General features: G+C 43.7%; 1 protein-coding gene across 1 annotated transcript; it reads left to right on the top strand.

Annotated features, from left to right (window-relative positions):
* The first annotated feature begins 1,754 nt into the window (after window positions 1-1,754).
* On the top strand, window positions 1,755-17,828 carry UBL7 (ubiquitin like 7). Its single transcript, XM_066592369.1, has 11 exons — window positions 1,755-1,840; window positions 2,770-2,982; window positions 3,858-3,977; window positions 7,252-7,334; window positions 11,164-11,248; window positions 11,409-11,466; window positions 14,277-14,407; window positions 15,180-15,229; window positions 15,333-15,500; window positions 15,615-15,737; window positions 17,455-17,828. The coding sequence occupies exons 2-11, from the start codon at window positions 2,802-2,804 to the stop codon at window positions 17,590-17,592; spliced, it is 1,137 nt and encodes a 378-aa protein (XP_066448466.1). The 5' UTR covers window positions 1,755-1,840; window positions 2,770-2,801; the 3' UTR covers window positions 17,593-17,828.
* The last annotated feature ends 4,744 nt before the right edge of the window (window positions 17,829-22,572 follow it).

Here is a 22,572-nt window from a genome sequence, read left to right as displayed (position 1 = left end):
GCGTCAATCATGCAGCATAAATGACACAATACATTTTCTCTGCGGGTCGGTACGATTACAACAATACCAAAAACATTATAATTTTTTCAGGTTTTTTCACTTTTGCACTATAAAGCCCCTTTTTGGGGAAAATTATAATTATTTTTCCATTGTTGCATTCAAAGTCGCATAACTTTTTATTTTTCTATGGACGGAGCTCTGTGAGGGCTTGTTTTTTGCATCATGAGCTGTAGTTTTTATTTCCACCATTTTGGGGGTACATATGGCTTTTTGATCGTTTTTATTGTGGTTTTTGGGAGGCAAAATAGAGGAAAAAAAACATTCTGCCTTTGTTTTTTTTTTACGATTTTTGCTGCGCAGGCTAATTAGTCTGCTCAAATTATAGTACAGGTCGTTACGGACACGATGCTACCACACGTGGGGGTTTTCTTAAGTTTTTTTATTTTTCTCATACAAATAGGGGAAAATGAGCAAAAAAGGTTTTTTTTTAATGTTTTTTTTATTTAAACACTATTTCTTTAGTTTTTTTTTTTACACTGTTTATGTCCCTGATGGGGACCTGATCCATAGCAGCTATGATGAAGCCTCGCAGGACTTCTGTACTGCAATGCCTAATCGCTTGTAATAGTGATCATAGGCAATGGCAAAGCAGGACGCCTGTATCTGGTGACCTGTTGCTATGGCAACCCATCAGCCTTCCATGATTACATTGTGGGGGTCCGATGACGTCACGGAGGGGGTTAACAGTGGGAGTCGCTGTCCTCATGCACCCCCACCTTTGCAGCAGGAGGCCGTTATATTACGTGACGGGGTTAAACGCCATATGAAGCTCGCAGCTAACATCGGCCTGCAGCATTTTTAACCTTAGAAAAACCATCAGGAAAAGCTTCACTAAATACGTTGATGTTCCGAAAAACGCTGCCTGTGAAAGCACCCCTTTAAAAAAAAAAAAAGAATATTTAGGCTGCGTGCCCACGGGCATGAAACTTGTGCCAGTTTTGTACATTACAAGACGCACAAAACTCGCATTAATATGAACTCTATTCTTTGAATAGTCTTACACGTGAGCAATGCTGCGAGGAAAAAATTCGCTGCATGTCCTATTTTTTCGCGTCCCACGGCACGCATCGCCTATTGTTTTTAATGGACAATCAAACAGATCGCACGCCGTGTGTTGTGAACGCGGTTTCCCATTGGAATCAATAGCAAACACCTGCCGACCCTCCGACTTCTGTAAAAGAAGCGCGGGAGGATCGCTTGGCATAAGAAACACCTCGTACCCACGTTGACAAGTGTGACAGCGGGCGGGTTTCTTCACCCAATGTGGCGCTCGCCCGAGTGAAGGCAGCCTGAGGGGAAAGAACAAAAATAGAAAATCTTCGGTCCCATCTATTCTGTGGGACCGACGACCATTATGGCTGCTACTACTGTGACCACACCACTGCATAATGTGGCAGATCTGCCACTCAGGACTAAAGGGCTGCTGGAACTCGTCCCCGCATGGCAGGTATGTAGGGGAGTGCTGGAAGCCGAGGCTCTGTATGTATACGTGAGCAGCCATCAGCCGCCCGGCGCCTTTATATGTATATGACAGCACTATCAGCCCGCCCCCCTCATCCTCTCAATACTATCGTCGCCATTTTTTCAGTAACAATGATATATTTCATTGCATTCCATCCCATCATAACTACAACCGCAGCGCCTCTAGTGGTAAGTTTTGTTTTTCCACAACAGTTACGTCATTGCTTCGCGCCCGCCCGTGGAATGATGGGATATGTAGTCTTTTCTGTTTTTACTCGGTCACTTCCCAGTGGATTGTAAACAAAGGAGATATCTTCAGGTATGTTGCTGTACGGTCGGTGGTCGCAGCGGGTTTCTATGGGCTCGTGGTGCCCTAGCTGCCTTTCTTCTAGTCTATGCATGTGAGGTGTGGGGAGGCATGTACACACGCAGCTATGGAGGGAAGCAGCTGATAAAGCCTCTCTGGCAGTGCAAGGCCACAGTATGGACGGGGGGACCATAAAGCAGCGTCTGAGGAGCTTCTGGATGAATGTTAGTTAAGGACTAGTGAAGTCACCGCCCATGGATGCGTTATTAATGAGCTCCTATACATTTCTATACTATTATGGTCTGTCTCATGAAGGGAACGCAGCCGGCAGTGGCGACATTGTATCCCTCCGCCGTGAGCGGATAGCCAGCGCCTCTCCTGCGGTCACATGATGGGCACGAGCGATGTCAGCCACAGGTGGCCAATCCCAAACCTCCAATAGCGCTGCCGCGATCAGCTGAGTTCTCTTCGTGTTCGATGTTCAAGGCGTTGCGCCAAATGTGTGTATAGTCGTTATTAATAGTGGAAGTAGCTGAAGTAACAGCGGGGTGAGGCGATAAACCTGCTTGGACCTTTTATGTTGTGTTGTAGATTGGGATGTCTGACCAGCGGGGATGAGTGAGGGCGGTTTCCCACGTGCGCCCTGGGCTCCGCGCTGTTCGGGGCGCAGAAAAAGGGAATCCGAGCGGCACCGTCTCAGGACGGAACCAAACAGCGCCAAATAGACCTCATTGACTATAATGGGGTCTGTTCAGTTACCGCTCACCCCCCCCCCCCCCCCCCAGCTTTAAGACAGAAGGAAAAGTGCCGCATGCTGCGTTTTCTTCCGGCATTTTGAGCCGGATCTGCGGCAGAACTTCCGACTGGAGGTCCCAACACAGATGTGAAACCGAATTTAATGGACTTGTGTTGTACTCAGTGATTTTTCTTTTTCCCATCAGGCTCCAATTCCGGATTCGGCTGCGGTTCCATCATGTCTGAGCTCCACATATGCGTCCAGCTGGCGGATCAGCCGCTCTCTCCTAAGTCCATCGTGCACCTCCCAGTACATTCCACTGGTGATGGCGACTCTTCTTGTGGCCACCGGGTATCCGTTGTCAAGCAACTAATAACCGCCACGTTGCCAGAGTCCCTTCCTGACCCAGAGCTGATAGGTGAGCAGCGTACATTTAGGCCGGCTCACACGAGCGTATTGGTACGGTGTATTCTGCACATAGAATATGCCGTACCAATCTGCCATAGGTGGCCATGTTGCCGCTCACACAACTTGCGCAAAATACACATGCAAGATAAGTCTTAGGCCTCCTTCCCGCGAACGGATTTACGCCGCGTAAATCCACGGCAAAAATCCACTGCGTTGCACCATGCTATTAGGTTCTATTGAACCTAATAGCACAATGCTCACGATGCGTAATTCCACCGCGGAATTACGCACCGCGATTTCTCCCGTCCTCACCCGCAGCATGCTCTATTTGCTGCGGGTGAGGACGGGCTGTACGCGCTGACGGCTTCCATTGCAGTCAATGGAAGCTGTCCATTCACGCTATCTCCCGCTGCAACCAGCGGAAGATAGCGTGAAAAAACGCTTCCCCGCCTACCGCCGCGCGTCATATGACGCGGCCGGCGCGTCACGTGACACGGCCGGCCGCGTCATGTGACGCGGTGGGCGTGTCACATGACGCGACGGCGGTGGGCGGGGAAGCGTCTTCACGCGATCTTCCGCTGGTAAGTATGGGGTCTCTGGGGGGCGCCGTGACGGGCTTCACTGCGGAATATTACGCGGCGGAGCCCGTCACGCTCGTGGGAAGGAGGCCTTAGGGTGTATTATGCACGTATACACGCCAGGATAGTACATGGCTATGGACGGCACGCAGCAAGTGCACCACGTTATTGCGTATGGCTGCGTGTCGCACGTATATCTCGCCTGCACGTGTGAGCCCGGCCTTATTGTCACACCTGGTGGAATGACCTATGAACTTTATTTTTAGCCACTTTTTAAAGCTATTGCCGTCCTCCTGTTTCTGCACAGACCTGGTCCACTGCGGGCGGCGTCTCCGAGATGATCAGACCCTGGAGTTTTATGGGGTGCAGTCGGGGAGCACTGTCCATATTCTGCGTAGAGCGTGGCCGGAACCCCCACCTCGTCCCGGTGAGTGACAGACTGCTGGGAAATGGTCACATTTTCCTTGGTGAATTGTAGACATGGATGGAACAAGCAGGTATAATATTCAGTCTTTTGCTACTTGTCATGGACTAGCACCAGTTTGTAATGGCTGCACTGTGGATGTCCACAACAGCAAGCAGTCCGGGTGCGGATCATATGGAAGGCCGGCAGCTGGATGTTTGGGTGGCATTTTTTTCTGTTCACGATTAAAGCCGGAATGCAATAAGGGACGTGTTCTTATGAGGAGGGTAAGGGTCCTTTAAGACAAGCCAATTATGGTTCACTCATTGCTCATTTGAAGAATAATCTTTCCTTTTAACCTCATTAAGCACCAGGGTGTTTTGGTCCTAAAGGACCAGATACTATTTAGTGATTTTTATCCATGTGGTGGCTCTACTGCCCCATATTTTTTTTTCTTTCATCTACCAACATTTTTTAAACAGGGTTTTTTTCTTCATTTTTTTTAGTTTTATTAGGGGTAAAAAGCTAAAAAAAAAGTTTATTCCAATTTGGTGTATTTACTAGAAAATAAAGTACGGGAACGATTTCCTCATTTTGTTTTGGATGTTTTGATATATAATTTGTATAGTTTGGGATTGCAGGGTGGCATATGGCGACGGTTTTGGTTGGCATATGGCGACGGTTTTGGTTGGCATCGGCAGTGGGATATTTTTATGTATATATTTTTAGTTTATACTGGTAAAAACATTTTTTTTACCATCTATATTCCCCATGATGTCATATAAGACCTCTCGAGGTCATTCACAGTGTAGTCATACTTTTCCACTGTAGCTGCAGCATCCATAGGAGCCCCAGTTACAGGGGAAAACATCCCCCTGTAGGGACCATAGTCACTTGCAGAGCTGATCAGGGTCTGCTAGGAATGGGGGGCACCCAGTGGTCACGTGATTGCCAAGTCCACATAGTTAAAGTTTCAGTTTCACTCTTTAGTACATGGCGCTCATTGAGAGCTATGACGCCTATGAAGGAGAAGGCAGAAGCTGTTAAAAACACCGCTTCCTTCTCCAGGTCCTCAGCTATGTCTGACAGCCGAAGACCACAACTTGCTTCTGTTTGTTTGCAGGACTTTAATCCTGCACCGTATTTATGCTATTGGCCAGGATTAAAGGCCCATATACACGGGCTGATGATCGCTCAAACAACAGTTTGAGTGACCGCTTTGAGCGATCATTTTGCATAAATATTAAGTAGCTACTCAGCTACATAAGAGCAATTAAGTGTGCAAATCAAGCCTTGGCTGAAAGCAGTTAATAGCCCGAATCTATCAGTTAATCTGCATTCAGATCCCTTGTTCTAAAGCAGGAAACAATGCTATCAGCGCTCCCTGTGGAGAACTGCTGATAAGGCTGAATGGCGATTTTTAGGTTGGACTGAATTTAACGATCACCCAGCAGTGCCTGAAAGGTGCATGATAGCCGTGCATTTAGACGCAACGATTATCGCTAAAACAATAGCCTTTCTTTTTTTTTTTTTAATAAAAGCAATCATCGCTCCTTGTAAATAGGCCTTAAAGCCGAGGACCACGCCCTGTATATTTACCACACTTTTGTGCTGTGGATGCTACTAGGTGTATTCTTGCAGTGAACAGGGTTTACTGCAATCTTCAGCATTCCCTATTCCTTGCATTTTTTTCACATTTTTCCTACTTTCTTCAATGGAAAAGAAAACAAGAGAAATTTACTGCAAGCATTGTGATTGCGGGTTTTACTTTCAGCGCCTTGGTTGTAGTTTTCCATACAATTCACAGACTGAAATCCTAAAATAAAATATAACTTTTATTTAATTTTATTATAAAATCCTACAAGGAAAGGTGAAGGCTTCATAAAAGAAAACTGAATATGTGTTCAGATGATGTATTTACTTATACGTTTCTTCTCAAGCAGTCACACAGGTATAGTAGTGGTGGACTGCTATAGTTATCACAATAGTGATATTCTGGTAACTATGATCCTTGTTGTCCCATTTAGTATCAGACAATATAGAAGGAATCCATATCGATTCCGTTATACATCGAGCTCTCGTCTGTCAGGCTCAACGCGTTTCCTCGCTTACGAGATTCATCAGGAGCAAAAGTATCTTACAGATAGAAACCGATAATTGTCAAGGATCGTACACTCAATTATTTATGCCCAATTGCAGCATAAATTTAAATTAAGCGTATTGAGTGTATAGAGATAAATTACAAGCGTTTCGTACTTCCCCAATAAAATTTGAGTGAATAGCGCTATGTAATGTAGAAATCATCTGATCATCTATACAATTGATGAAATACAAATGGGATACACATCCGCAGGCAATCTTTCATCAGTTGGATATGATCTGCCAGTGCCGAGATCACGGCTATGAACGGTCCCAGAACACAATGTGTCTGAACGAGAAGAAAGTTGACAACTTCCTAACCCTAATATCTGAAGGTTTACGTTCCCTCTTAAACCCAGGGGTAACAGCAAATAAACCTAGCCTATTATCCCTATCTATATTCAGGCAAGCAGCACTAATCGCTGGAAGCCTGGCTACAGAGAGTGGTAAGTAAACCAAAACAAAAAATGTCAGATAAATCTGGCAGCAGCTCCAGCCTTGGTCTTCCATACAAGTATTTAATTTCCTACTTCAGTGAAACTTTTGCTCCTGATTGCTCCTAAGCTATGTGTCTAAGGCTGCATTCAGACGACCATATATCGGCTGGGTTTTCACGGCCAGCCGATATACAGCGTCTCTCTCTGCAGGGGGAGGAGGCTGGAAGAGCCGGGAGCAGTGCTCTGAGTTCCCGCTCCCTCCTCTCCGCCCCTCTGCACTATTTGCAATGATAGGAGGCAGAATGGGGGTGGGGCCAAGTTCTGGGAATTAGCTCCGCCCCGTCCCGCCTCTCCTCATTAAAAATAGTGCAGGGGGGTGGAGAGGAGGCAGAGAGAGGGCAGGAGCTCAGAGCACTGCTCCCAGCTCTTCCAGCCTCCTCCCCCTGCAGAGAGAGACGCCGTATATCGGCTCGGCGTGAAAACCCAGCCGATATACGGTCGTCTGAATGCACCCTTAACAAGCAGGTTTTTCTGAGGTCTTTTCAGCTTTTTCTGCTGTTCCTCTACCTAAACCTAATGAAGGCAAATAGTGATCACAAGGCTTGGGGGGATTGTCCCCAAATCTCTACAAAGCACCAATGATGCATTTATCAAACTCTTACAGCTAACTCTGGTGTCTGTTCGTATAACAAAAAATTCTGCTATTCTGTTTTTCATCTTAGAACCTGTAGATAAAATTGCTGCCAGCCGTGAGTTCCGCGCTCTGCACACAGCGCTGCATACTAGTTCTACCTATCGCGATGCCGTAAGTATCAGTATACTACAATAGCAGAGAAGACTACAAACTGGGTAACTGCAGAAAGTGGAATGTTGCCGCACTTTGTATACAGCTGTCCAAAAAATACAAGAAAGGCCATTCATTTCTTCTGCAAATGCGTAGTGAATACACATGTATCATGCATATTCACTACGTATATGGGCAGCCCCATTTGCTTCAATGGCCTACTTTGATGCGTAATATGCACCAAAATTGGACATACTGCATACTTTTTTACACATTTTATGCACTGCGTATTACACTTATAAAATAAATACATGGCGTAATTACGCCCGTGTGAATGAGCCCTTATGCATAGGGAGAAGTTCTGGGAGATCATTTGTAGCGGAGGAGCAAGTGGATCGAGTTTGTGAAAAGGCTCCCATGTAGAACACTTGTAACTTAGACATACAAACCTAAAGACCTATACTGCAACCATGCAGGTATTCTGGCTATACCAATAATGTATTGTTTCCAATAAAATGTTGAAAATATCTACTTTTAGATTAACCCTGCATAATTGCAGCTCCTTGGTAAACAGGCAGTTAATTTCAGTTGGCTTTTCTAAGCAGTATATTGATAACATATGTGCTATTTAATGTGTAATCATTTATGGACATTCCCGGTCATTCCGGATTACATGACAGATACTAAAAATTGGGTGGGGCAAAAAAAGTTTTAAAAAAATTATGTTGGTAGTAAAACTTTGAAGTCCAAATTCTACCTGACCTTGCTCATCAGTCACAGACTCAGGAGAGAATGAGGAATGGAAACCATTTTGATTTCCTTTTATATTATATTACCTACAAGCATCTACTGGTTTAGAGGACTTTTCCATGACTTTTCATCAATGATCTGTCCTTAGGACAAGCCTCTAGTTCGTGATCATGAGGGTCCCCTTCCCCAGGACCCATAGCGATCAGCAGAGCAGGGAGGCTGCCATGTGGTTCCTTTTGTGCAGTACCTGACACAGCGACATCCATTAGTAGGTCAGTATGGGGCTGCAGTGCTAGCACCCTGTTATGCTGATCACTGGGGCTCACAGAGTGGGGCCCCATTAATCACAAAAGTATAGCTTATTTTAAAAAGACACCTTCACTATCAGCAGACCTAGAAATATGTTTAAACAATACAAATCTATTTGCTTCCAATAGCAGTAAAAATGTCCAGGTTATAATGGCAGCATGTGCAGAACATGTACAGTACTGTGCAAATATTTTTGGCAGGTGTGGAAGAAACGCTGCAGATATAGAAGTGTTAATATTTTATTTTTTAAATTAACAAAATGCAAAGTGAATGAACAAAAGGGAAATGTAAATCAAATCAATTTTTGGTGTGACCACCCTTTGTCCTTTAAAACCGCAGCAATTCCTCTAGACATACTTGCACATTGAAGACACCTCTAATATTGACCAAATCACCAACTCCATTTACTGAAATGCAGCCTCAAACTTGCAGGGATCCTCCACCATGCCTCACTGTTGCCTGCAGACACATCATTGTACGGCTCTCCAGGCCTTCGGTGAACAAACGGCCTTCTCCTACAGCCACATATCCCAAATGTTGACCCCTCAGCCCAGACCACCTGCTGCCATTTTTCTACACCCCAGTTTCTATGTTTTTGTGCATAGTTGAGTCACTGGGCCTTAGGCCTCTATCACACGGGCTACAATATCTTGCTACAGAATCATCGCTACAAAACGCATGTCTGTGAAGCCCATGGGTTCTTTCAGGTTACAAAACATCTCGTGTCAAAGAACCCATTGGAAACCATGGGCTGCACATACATGCGTCTTGTAGCGATGATTTTGTAGCCCATGTGAAACAGGCCTTATTTCTGCCTCAAAGGAATGCCTTTTTGAGCGTAATTCTTCCATGAAGACCACTTCTTGCCACACTTCTCCAAACAGTAGATGGATGTACCTGGGACCAACTGGTTTCTGACAGTTCTGAGGGGATTGCTTTACTGGATCATTTCTGATTTTAGAAGGGAAGTAAGCATGATGAGTCTTTCAACTGCTGTGCTGTTTCCTTGGCTGGCCACTTCATCTACAGTCCTCAATATTGTTCGTTTCTTTGTGCTTTTTCAAAAGCACTTGAAAATCCAGTCTGCTTTGGAATCTTTGCCTGGGAGAGATCTTGCTGATGCATAATAACACCTTGTGTCTTCTTGCTGTGCTCAGTCTTGCCATAATGTATGACCTGTAACAGGAAACTGTCTTCCACAACCTCACCTTTGTGCAGAGTTTGCCTGTTCCTCACCCAGTTTTAAACCTCCTACATAGCTGTTTCAGTTAATGACTATTTCAACCTATATATGAAAATGACAATCACAGAAAAATGGCTGTTACTTACTGACTGGGGAGTGCATAGTGAACTACCGTATATACCGGCGTATAAGGCGACGGGGCGTATAAGACGACCCCCCAACTGTCACCTTATACGCCGGTATTCAGTGGAGAAAAAAAAATAAATTCATTACTCACCTCCCACGGCGTTCTGTCGCGCTCCGGCAGGATGTCGCTCGCTCCGGCAGGCTGTCGCTCGCTCCTCGTCCCCGGCGCAGCATAGCTTTCTGAATGCGGGGCTTGAGATCCCCGCTTCCAGAAAGCTAATACACACGCCGGCAGCCATGACATCATTGAATGGCTGTGATTGGCTAAGGCGCACGTGGCTTCAGCCAATCACATTATTCAATGACATCATTGAATGGGTGTGATTGCTAACACGTGCGCCTTCAGCCAATCACAGCCATTCAATGCTGTCATGGCTACCGGCGTGTGTATTAGCTTTCTGGAAGCGGGGATTTCAAGCCCCGCATTCAGAAAGCTATGCTGCCATGCTGCGCCGGGGACGAGGAGCGAGCGACAGCCTGCTGGAGCGAGCGACATCCTGCCGGAGCGCGACAGAACGCCGGGGGAGGTGAGTAATAATTTTTTTTTTTTTACACTTTTTTTTTTTTTGTATTACCGGCGCATAAGACGACCCCCGACTTCAGACCCGATTTTTCGGGGTTCAAAAGTCGTCTTATACGCCGGTATATACGGTACATATATCAGAATGGTCTGGCACCCTGTATCCACTATGTGTGGGAGTTTACACCAAGCAGCCACCCCCCTCATTATCAAGAGGCAGTGTGAGTGGTTGTCTCATCGGTGTCCTGCACAGGTGTTATTGGCTCCTCCATTTGGTAGTCAGCTACCTGCATGGTGAGAGGAGGATGCATCTATATGCACTCCTTAGTCAGTAAGCAACGGACATTGTCTGTGATTGTTTTTAATTCTTGATTTCCCCTTCTGTGATGCATATATATGAAAATGATGGTCATTATTCCCTGTTTGGTATAATTGGTTAATCCTACACCTGACTATAATCCTACAAAATCCCTGACTTTGTGAAAGCGCACCAATTACTGATTTGAATTTGATTTTTCTTTTGTTTATTCACTTTGCATTTTGTTATCTGACAAAAATAAGCTGCTAACGCTTGGATTTTATTTTAAAACCATCTTACTTTGCAGCATTATTTCCACACCTGCCTATAATGTTTGCGCAGTACTCTACATTATATCAATACAGAGGGAGGATAAATATCTGTTAAACAGGAAACATGAACTGGTGGCTACAAATCCATCCTCTTGGATCTTGGTTGTCCCTGGCAGCTGATACTGTATGAGGGCCATCTGCCATACTTCATAGACCTTATATTGTCGGTTGATTCTGCGCATTCCAACTGTATCAGTTGACTATAATTCTATGTCCTGCTTTATCTTGCCTCTCAGTAACTGTAAGCACTAACTCTTGTCATTGTCATCCAGGTGTTCAAGCTGCTTGGTAGTCGGGAGTCCTTGGAGCAGATTGTTGTGGCAACTCCTGGCCTTAGTTCCGATCCTGTAGCCATGGGTGAGTTCATTATTCAGTGTTTGCCTGCTCTTCGGACAGATCTGGACTGTTTTATGGAGATATCAGATTTGGATACAGCTAAGAACATAGTAGGTAGTGGCACTGATGTATGAAACTGTATGTTAAAATAAATGATCAAATCTTTCTACCATCTTTACAGGAGTCCTGCAGGATAAAGATTTATTCACAGTATTCACTGATCCCAGCATGTTGGACACGTAAGTGTTAATATCTCTCACAAGGCTTAGAGAATTCTCATTTTAGGTTGTGATGCATTTAACATCCTGAACATAAAATGGATCGTGTGCAGCAGAAAATTAAGAGTTAACCAGTTAAAAACAAAAAAAAATAGCTGCAAATGTGATAAAACAAAACTAGAAACAGTACTGACCCGTTTTCTGCTCTGGAGATCCAGTGCTCGCTTCCCACAGTGATGCCCTTAATAGTGATATCACCGATTAGCAATGGGATCTATGATGATAGGACTGCTATGGCCACTGATTGGCTTTAGTGACCATCAGCTGAATAAAACGTCAGCTTGTAAAGGTCTGATGATCTTAAAGATCATCTAATTGTAATTAAAAGAATTAAAATAATTTTTAATGGCTGGCCATGGGTTAAAACTAAAAACGAGGGCATACTCCTCTGTCTCCTCTGGTGGTCCAGCGTCACTGTCCCGAACTTCTGGCATCAGTGCTCACATCCTGGATGCCATGATGTCAGGAGTTCAGGACAGTGACACTGCAGCTTCTGATTGGTCACAGCGGTCACCTGACCTCCGGAGAAAGCCACTCAGCTATGTCCTGGGGGTCGAAGATAGGCGAGTATGTTCAGTTTATTTTTTTAACTCATGGCCAAATTTTGTACATCGCACAGCATTTTTTAATACGTCTGTGAGGCCTGGCCAGCCTCTTTTTCATATTTATTGAGGTTGTAATGACACTTGTGAGAGTACAAATTTCAAGGAATTTGCAAGCTTTAACTTAACCTACAGAATATTGGAAGAAGCTAAAACTTATAAGAAGTGGACTTATAAATTCATAGAGTTGGAAGGGACCTCCAGGGCCTTCAGATCCAACTCCCTGCTCAATGCAGCACCACTGAATCATCCCGGACAAATATTTGTCCAGCCTCTGTTTGAACACTTCCATTGAATGAGAACACACCACCTCCCATGGTAACCTGTTCCACTCATTGATCACCCTCAATCAGAAAGTTTTTTTCTAATCTCTAACTTGTGTTTCCTCCCTCTCAGTTTCATCCCATTGCTTCTAGTCTTTCCTTGTGCAAATGAGAATAGTGCTGATTCCTCTACACTGTGACAGCCCTTCAAATATTTGTAGACCACTATTAAGTCTCCTCTCAGCCTTCTTTTTTTGCAAACTAAACATTCCCAGATCCTTTAAAAGTTCTCCATAGTACATGGTTTGTAGACCGCTCACCAGCCTGGTATCTCTTCTCTGAACTTGCTCCACTTTGCCTATGTCTTTTTTTAAATCGGGGTGCCAAGAACTGAACACAGTATTCCAGATGAAGTCTGCCTAAGGCCTCATGTCCATTAGAAAAATACAATCCGCGCAGAATCTGCTGCGGATTTCCGCATCAGATTCCGCGCAAATTTGCTTTAAATGGTGGGGTTTTTTTTCATGCGAATATCCGCACCTATAGATGGCACTGTGATAGTAATGTGGCCGATCCGCGCGGAATCTGTACTAAAATGGAGCATGTCGCATTTTTTTTCCGCCGTGAAAAACGCAAATCAATTAAAATGCCATCCGCGGGTGCAAAATTTAATTTAATTGACTGCGGATGGCCAATGATTCCCTATGGACAAAATTGGATATGCAGCCATTTACGACCACTCTTTGAGTACCATCATTCAGCCAGTTGTGAATCCACATAACAGTTGCCTTGCCAATCCCATATTTGGTCATTTTTTCAATAAGTATGGTATGAGATACTTTGTCAAATGCTTTACTAAAGTCAAGATAAATATATGTAACGAATTTTCCTGAATAACCCAGTCAGTGATACTGTCATAGAAGGAAATTAGATTCGTCTGGCATGACTTGTTTGTTACAAACTTATGCTGGCTCTGGTTAATTACTCCATTCTCATCCAAGTACTTGCATACATACTGTTTATATTTTTTCAAAGATCTTTCCCGGTATAGAAGTCAGGCCCACAGGCCTGTAGTTTACTGGATCCACCTTCTTCCCTTTTTTTGAAGAAAGGCACACCATTTGCCCTTTTCCAATCTTCTAGGGCATCTCCTGTTCTACAGGAATTTTCAAAGATTATGGCTAGTGGTTCAGCAATTACCTCTGCATCTTCCTCCAGTATCCTAGGATGTAATTCCTCTGGACCTTGAGACTTGAATTCATTTAAGTTAGCTAAGTGTTCTGTTGGTTATGAAGTTTAGGGCTAATTCTCATGATCGTATGTTTACCATGTATTACATGGGCTCTTACATTGCCTTAAGCAGTTCCACTTACAGTAGCGTGTTGGAATTGCGTAAGTCAGAAATGCTATCTTTTTTCCTTAGGGAGAGCATCTAGATGGTGAGTGAGGAGACTTAAAAGACCATTTACGCTCCTCTGGGTAAAATACAAATAATGAAATTGCTTAATACGCGAGTGTAAAAAAGGATGCAGCATGTTCTATCTTGCCACATGCATACAGGAGATGGATCCTATTGTTCTCTATGGGTGGTGGGAATACATGTCATCGCTAAGTGATGGTGTGGGCATGCTGTCATGCACAGTACAATTTCACTGCCATACGCGGCAGTATGCATGGTCACACCTGGCTCCACAGCTATAAATGCTGTGGGACACCCGCAGTGTTTTACGCTTATGGCCGTGTGAGCTCAGCCTTGATGTGCAATATTGAATACAGAAGAAAATAACTAATAGTCTGTGTTAGTTTTACTTTTGAATATTATACATTTTAGACACAAACAGACCGCTTTCTTCACTTACGTCAGTAGTTTGTTCTAAAACACCAATTTTTTTCTAAATTCTTCCAGGTTGGGGTCCTCTCACCCTGCTCTTGTAAATGCTATAATACTAATCTTACATTCAGTGACTGGAAGTTCTTCACTCCCACCAACAGATGGCGCCGCTCACACAGTTCCTCCTGCAACCCTACATATGCCAGGTTATTACCGCATTATTCAGCTTGTCCTTATGTGAATTTGTTTTGTTTACTTCATTGTGGTTTTCAAGACCTCTACTTGCAGGCTGTCCTTGTCATCTGATAGACACACAGATGCGCTTCTCATTACAAGACGCCTTTAATAACTGTACTGTAAGGGTATGGGCACATTGCGGAATTCGCACCAGATCTGACGCAAATCCCTGCAAATTTCACAGCGTGCGGATTGTGCTGCGACTTTCATCCTTATTGAAGGGGTGAAAATTGGCAGCATTTGAACAATACAACAATCATGCTGATGATCTGAAAATCTTTCATCTTTTTGAATTTGTTCACTTTTTTGTTTATGGCTCTTTCAAAACCCCATCCATATGCCCTTCTACATTCTGTGGGTCTATGGTGTAGAATTCACACCTCGAGCCCGCCATATCTGAACTTGCGCTGACTGTGTGATCATCACAAGACCAGGACAGATTTTCATCATCTGGAAGTAAGCAATAGTGGGTTCCCATTGAATGACTCCTAAATAGAAGTCTTAAAAACCGTAATTAGTTGATACAGAAGTATATTAGAAAATTAAATGATTGTTCATTATACAAGGAAAAAAACTTTATTTGCTGTAACCAGATCATCCCCTTAAAGGTCATTCTTCACCTTGCTGACCCAAATTGTATACATTCCGTATCTTCTTTCTCTCCAGACTATACGTGTACTGTGTATTATGTATTACTGGCGTAAGTTTTTCTTATGCTGACAATCTTTTGCCTTCTGTTAGGTGGGTTCCTATTTGATGGGCTGTCGGATGAAGAGGATGAATATCCACAGGTGAGACAAGCAGATATGTATTAATGTACGTAATGAACATTTCCAGAAAAAAGGGGGGTTTTACTTTTTAAAATGATTTTTCTCTTTCGCTCCCATTTGTTAGACTTCTCGCTCAGGATCCTCCAGTAGCACATCTGGTCCGCGCCCAGCTTCTCTTGGATATACTGGAGCCTCAGGTCCACGTCCTATCACTCAAAGTGAATTGGCTACAGCCCTGGCTCTTGCAAGTACCCCGGAGAGCAGCTCTCACACACCAACACCTGGGACACAGGTAGTAAAGTCACCGATCTTTTATCTTAGCAATCATTTAGTCTTATTCAAATGAAATAATTCTACATATTGTCTTACTAAGGAAACTGAAATCTATTGGTTGTGTACTCTGTAGGGCCATTCCTCAGGGACGTCCCCCATGTCCTCTAGCGTCCAGTCGGGAACACCAATCACTAACGACTTGTTTAGCCAGGCTTTACAACATGCACTGCAAGCTTCCAGCCAAACGACACAACAGGTGAGTTATATGTTATGTAACTGTAAATAATAGTGCATTAAACTTCATTTTGCTGCTACTTGATATTTTGCAAATCCTGAAGCATGAGGAGACAGTCACCTAACCATCAGGTATCCAAAATACAACTTGCCTTTCTTCCTAATTATTGGGTGCATTGAATTTCCTATGATGAAGTCCTGTGATTTCACCTAGACAGTTCTAAAATGGGAAAGGTGAATGTGAAAAGTGCAGGATGCTCGATCTAATAAACGCACAAGATGAAATCAAGACATGTGAAGCTTCCACTTAGGTTTTTTAGGCAATACAGTGTGCTTAGCATGAGAAGGAACATTTACAAATAAGTTTATAAAAACTAACAATTGCTATGTTATACTCTCTATGGAATGTTTTCATGGATTAAGAAATAAAAGCTATATTTTTAAGGAAGTGCTGGAATTTTATGCATTCAAACTTTTCAGATACACCCATTTTATGAAAATGCACCAGTCCTTACTTCATACCCCATAAACATCTAGTCTTCACTCTGTTTACCTTTGGATGCTCCTGGATACGTCTTCCTTTAGTTCTTCACTCTGGTCAAGCATACTCAGATCACTGCTTTCACTTCTATGTCATTTCTCTGGCCCTGTCTTTAGCACACAGGGTGAGCATGTGCAGAACAGGTTGTGCCTTTGCTCCCTTCCCCTGCATTCTGTAAGCTCAGCTCCCCCGCCTCTGACAAAAGGTTAACCATTTCATGCGTACCGGTACAGTTTATTTGGTCTTATCAGGGCTGTGAGAGATGAGTTTTGCAGAGCTCCAGCCCCCTCACCTTTTCACACTTTGTAAATAAAGCCCAGGTGGAGGGAAAAGGGTTAATCTAATCTGATTAACCTTTTCAGTGCACAGGCAGAGTGGTATTACTGCTAAATACATAAAGGCTGGGGCTTCCAGCAGCCGGGAGGTGATGCCAGTGCTTCTGGGAACTGTAGTTTCCCAATTAGAAAATGCTGGTCGAAATCCAGGACTCTCTCCTTCTCGGAGGTTACTAAAAGAGTATCCTCAACTATGCTCTACGAAAGAATTCATGCAATTAGAACAGATTCCCTGCCCAATTTCCTAAATACGTGGCAACCCTGGATTGACTGCCTAGAAGTCCCATGACTACACTACAATATATTGTCTACCTAACCATCCCACCAATGAGCAGCTTTGGCTATCTATTATGGATCTTATGGAGAGCAGATGGGTACCCTTGACGAACTCTTGTTTTGTGTTTTTGTTACCCCCCTATATATTTGAGCACTATATTTTATTAAAATCTACAGTATTCTAAAGAAGCAATAATTGGCCCCTGCGAGGGGAGTTTAGGATATTATTTGCTATTTTTGTAAAAGTACTCAATAAAAACCTGTTGAAACTAGAAAATGCTGGTCATGTGACTAAGCAGAAGGACCGCCCTGTTTACTCAGTGAGAAAAACTTCACCAGCAAAAGTAACAGAGTCAAAATACATAGGAGGAAGGCACAGAGTAAGTGCATTTGGCCATGTGACATTCTGTTTAATAATGCTAAGAAGATATTGGGCTTTTGACAAAAATGTTGGATTGTGAGATAATCCATTTAAGGTCCTAGATTAAGTCGATGCCCCAGAAGGTGTAAAGAATGATCTAGTTCATGTCATTTCAATATACTGTAACTTCAACTTTCTTGATTTATCTTGCTCTCTTGCCTTCTAGAATCAGTGGCAGCCTCAGCTACAACAGTTGCGGGATATGGGCATCCGTGATGAGGAACTCAGTCTGCGGGCGTTACAAGCCACTGGGGGAGACATTCAGGCTGCTCTGGAACTTATCTTTGCTGGGGGTGCTCTGTAATTACATTTTTATTTTGTATTTGCAAGCAACATTGCTTCATCTTAATTTTCCATTCCTCTATGACTGTTTCAAAATGGATGGAATTTACTGCAAATTATCCATTTGAGTCGTAAACTTGGTGGCGTATTTATTGCACCACTTGGCCGAATACAGTGGTTTGTAATAAGTTTACTCCTTTGCATGTATATATCAGTATTGTGCTATATGAAGTTTATTGAACATTTTTTTTAAACAGATTGGTGTCTATTAATTCTACTTGCGCATAGTATATATAAAAAATACTCAGTCTGGTAACCATCAAGTGTGCAGTCTAGCATCGGCATGTTTATCTTCAACTCTTGGCGTGCAAACACTTTTCTGTGAAAGGTGAAAATGTTTGTCTTATTAAGAGTTAACATTGTACTTGCTTTACTTCAGAAAAATAACACAAGCATCACTTCACTTAGATAACTTCATTGTTATAGAATAGTAAGTAAGACAATACAGAGATCTCTCCCATCATCTATTTATACCCAGGACTGTGACTAACAAGGGGGCATCCTCTACGTCTAGAGGAAAGAAGGTTTCTACACCGACATAGAAAGGGGTCTTTACTGTAAGAGCAGTGAGACTATGGAACTCTGTCTGAGGACGTGGTAATGGCAAATTCTATAAAAGAGTCCAAGAGGGGCCTGGACGTCTCTCTTGAGCGATACAATATTATATGTTATAATCATTAATAACTTCAAAAGCGTTGTTGATCTAGGGATTATTCCGATTGCCAGATTAGAGTCAGGAAGAAATTATTTCCCTTAAATGGTGAAAATTGGCTTCTACATCATTGGCATTTTTTTTTTCCTTCCTCTGGATCAACATTGCAGTTTAATAGGCTGAACTGGATGGACATATGTCTTTTTTTTCGGCCTTACATAATTTGTGACTATTAGGTAGAACATATAAAATTGTAGTGATAGTAGGAGGATTTCTCCCCACTGATCACTGGGATTAAATTGCTACTTTCTGGTTTGCACAAGTGGCGGCCCATGGCTGCAAGAGCGGGGCTAAAAATATAATCAAGCATATAGCCATGCAATTTCCATAGACTAACATTGGAATATAATAGGACTTGGAATGTGACATGGTCATAGGTTTCCACCTTTATCAAAAGTCAATTTGTCATCACACAAACTGACGCAGCATGGCGTTGAACTTTGAACAACCTGATGAGTAATGGTCACCTATTGCATACCTTACTATACATTGGAAACTGGCTCTGGAAGTGACATCAGCGCAAGAACTGTGCGGCGGGAGCTTCATGAAATAGGTTTTCATTTAAGCTGCTGCACACAATCCCTAGGCCAGGTTCATATCACATGACGTACATTTAACGAGTACGCCAAGTAAGCTCCTATCATAGTGTAAGGTCTGAGCTACCTGTCTAGCTCTGCAGTTGTGGCCCCGCTGATTCTATACCCTTTTTTCATACTTGACTCTGTTCGCTTGGATAGACTCTTCTTCGCTCCAATTCCTCTGGTGGTGTGAATTTGTCAAGTAGGCAGTCCCTACCACTCACTGTCATGGGCGACGGCAACCATTGACAGTGAGCAGTAGGAGCTACCCACGTGACAGTGGACCAAAAAAAAGCTGAACAGAAGTGGGTATAGAAAAAAAAAGGGGCATAAAGTTAGCGGAGCTGCGGTTGCAGAGCTAGGTCACCAGCCCTATTAATTTTATACCATGAGAGATCCTCTTTAACTATATAAAACTTCTCGGCCATCAGACTATGCAGAAAGATTTGGCAACTAAAAGATTTCCACATGGGGGCCTGCATGATGTTTTGACTACAGCAATTTCTATTTACCGCTCTGAAACAATATCCGGAGGGCTTTGGCTTGTTTCTGTCTAGTTCTATTTTAATTCAGTGTAAATATGATCACCTTCTGAAGACAAGTGTTCTAAACGACAGCCCTCAATAAGTCGCCAGCAAAGTTTCTGCAGAACCATTTGAAAACCTGCAATAAATGTACTGCGAACTTCACACAGGAATGTATAATTGCAATTCAGGCCACAATAATAGTTCCTAATTAGAGATGAGCGAGCATACTCGCTAAGGACAATTGCTCCATCGAGCATTGTCCTTAGCACGTATCTCCCTGCTCAGCAGAGAAGGTTCGGGTGCCGGCGCGGGTGACAGGTGAGTTGCGGCAGAGAGGGAGAGAGAGATCTCCTCTCCGTTCCTTCCCGCTCTCCTCCGCCGCTCCCTGCCTGCCGCCGGCAGCCGAACCTTTTCTCTCGAGCGGGCAGGTACTCGCTAAGGACAATGCTCGCTCGAGCAATTGCCCTTAGCGAGTATGCTCGCTCATCACTATTCCTAATCACATGCATTCCATATAAAAACCTCTAAGCCTAAATTAGGAAGAGTACACTAAATGTCAAATACCTGAGAAAGTTAAATTGCACTCTTGAAGAAGCTATGTAAGGTTATGCATATGGACAGGAGAAACGGATGTCACCAATATACACTAAATGGGGTACTGCTAGGGAAAAGTGAGATGGAAAAAGACCTGGGGTATTAGTGGATTGTAGACTGAACTGGAGTAAGCAATGCCAGTCAGCTGTTGCAAAAGCCAATAAAGTCTTGGGGTGCATTAAAAGAGTTATAAGGGCGCCTACCCACTTGCGTTGCCGATTTTCACGCGTGAAAAATGCGGCGTTTTCCGCGGCGTTTTTTGCAGCCCTCCATTGACAATCATGGGTGCATTAAGAGAAAAATAAGGAGACATATGCAACTGACAGTTCCTATGTGAAAAAACCCCACGAAACGAAAAAAAAACCCCAGATGGACAAGAACACATTCTATACTAATTGCTCTTGAGAAAAAACGCAAAACACCACAGGAAAAAAAATCGCAAGTGGGTAGGCACCCTAAGGGCGAGGGATGAGAACTTTACTCTTCCACTGTATAAGGCACTTGTCAGGCCTCACATGGAATACTGCGCACAGTTCTGGTCACTGGTGCTCAGGAAAGATGTTACAGCGCTTGAGAGGGTTCAAAGAAGGGCAACTAAACTAATACACGGAATGGGGGGACTGGAATATCCCGAGAGGCTATCAAAATTGGGACTATTTACCCTGGAAAAAAGACGGCTAAGGGGTGATCAAATAACTATGTATAAATACATGAGGGGACAATACAAGGATCTCTCCCATGATCTGTTTATACCCAGGACTGCGACGGTAACGAGAGGGCATCCGCTACATCTAGAGGAAAGCAGGTTTCACCACCAACACAGAAAGGGGTTCTTTACTGTAAGAGCAGTTAGACTGTGGAACTCTCTGCCTGAGGACGTAGTGATGGCAAAATCCATAGAGGAGTTTAAAAGGGGACTGGATGTCTTTCTGGAGCGGAAGGATATTACAGGATATAAATCCTAGGTTAATTGTTAATCCGGGTATACAGGCAGGTAGGAACTATGAGGGGTTGATCCAGGGAACAGTCTGATTGCCATTAGGGAGTCGGGAAGGAATTTTCACCCCAAAAGGGCTAATTGGCTCCTCCTCTTGGTTTTTTTTTGCCTTCCTCTACATCAACAACACAGGAGGATAAACAGGCTGGACTAGATGGACATTGTCTTCATTCGGCCTTACATACTATGTTACTATGGTTGCACTTGCTTTACGCTTGTGAAGATTTTAGACTGGCAAATTGTGAAGATCTCCTAACAAGCAGCACAGCAATTGGGGGACTATGGTGCAGGGTACCGAACAGTGCCAGTTGTACTTGGTGGGACTGAGAAGCCACAGGTCATTTGGATTGATTGTTGTGTTGGTAAAGATGCTAGCAAGCCTTCAGGCAAACTGCTTTTGATTAGATTACCCTTCTTCCTAATGGATTTACTGTAGACCACTGACATAATTACAGTAATACATTTCCCTTATGGCCTCTGGAGTACTTACATACTGTGCACTAAAATATGCAACAAATCAGTGACCTGTCATTGTACATACATTTACTGTAAAGGAGTGTTAGCGCAAGATCACATTTTAAAGCATCCTTACTCTGACAGGTTCTTAAAGTGGTATTCCAGCCACACATTTATTACTTATCCACTGGATGGATGATAATTGTTTATTTGGTGCAGGTCTAACCCTGGGTCTCAGTTTCCCCACCAATCAAAGCTCTTGGCTTTTTCTGCTCAAATGCTTGCCTTTTACATCCCTGCATTTAAAGTACACCATGCTGGGTTGATTCAGCAGGGATCCCAGAGGCCAGACTCCTACCAGTTTAATATTTATCGCCTACCATGGCAACTAAGGGGTAATGAAGGAGCCCAGTTCTGTCATGTATGTCAGCCTATCGGGCATGTTACACTGGTAGGGATAATACAGTGTAATAGAAAAGTATTACAGTCTATTATGGAAGTGATCAAACACTTTTGCAGTCAGGTTTTAACCCCTTAGTGACGGCGCTATCGTAAAACTACGTCCTGCTGTTGCAGGACGTGTATGGAGGGAGGTAGCGCCGCTATCTCCCTCCATACAGCGCGGGCGTCAGCTGTTTATTACAGCTGACACCCGCGGGCAATAGCCACGTTCGGCCGATCGCGGCTATTAACCCTTTAAATGCCGCTGTCAATTCTGACAGCGGCATTTAAATCCCCCGAACGCTGTTTGGGGGTCCCGCACGGCCCCCCCCCCCCGCGGTGAGATCGGGGAAGCCGTGCAGGTGTCATGGCAGCCGGGGGCCTAATGAATGGCCCCAGGGCTGCCTTAGCAGACTGCCTATCAAGCCATCCACACAGGGTGGCTTGAAAGACTGCCTGTAAAAAAGCAGTATGACGTAATGCTATAGCATTACGTCATACTGCAGGAGCGATCAAAGCATCGCATGTTAAAGTCCCCCAGGGGGACTTCAAAGTAAAGTAAGAAAAAAGATCAATAAAGTTTTTTAAATTCTAAAAAAAAAAAAAGTTATAAAAGTTTAAATCACCCCCCTTTTGC

The sequence above is a fragment of the Eleutherodactylus coqui genome, chromosome 2 (assembly GCF_035609145.1).
Source record: "Eleutherodactylus coqui strain aEleCoq1 chromosome 2, aEleCoq1.hap1, whole genome shotgun sequence".
NCBI classification, from domain to species: Eukaryota; Metazoa; Chordata; class Amphibia; order Anura; family Eleutherodactylidae; genus Eleutherodactylus; species Eleutherodactylus coqui.
The sequence above is the reverse complement of the archived record's forward strand: the minus strand, read 5'-3'. Positions and strand labels throughout refer to the sequence as shown.

Excerpts from the sequence above, each read along its gene's own strand:
- UBL7 (XM_066592369.1), top strand. The coding sequence starts at position 2,802 with ATGTCTGAGCTCCACATATGCGTCCAGCTGGCGGATCAGCCGCTCTCT. Across the intron at positions 11,249-11,408 it reads TTCCGATCCTGTAGCCATGG|GAGTCCTGCAGGATAAAGAT; the intron begins GTGAGTTCATTA and ends CCATCTTTACAG. Across the intron at positions 15,738-17,454 it reads CCAGCCAAACGACACAACAG|AATCAGTGGCAGCCTCAGCT; the intron begins GTGAGTTATATG and ends CTTGCCTTCTAG.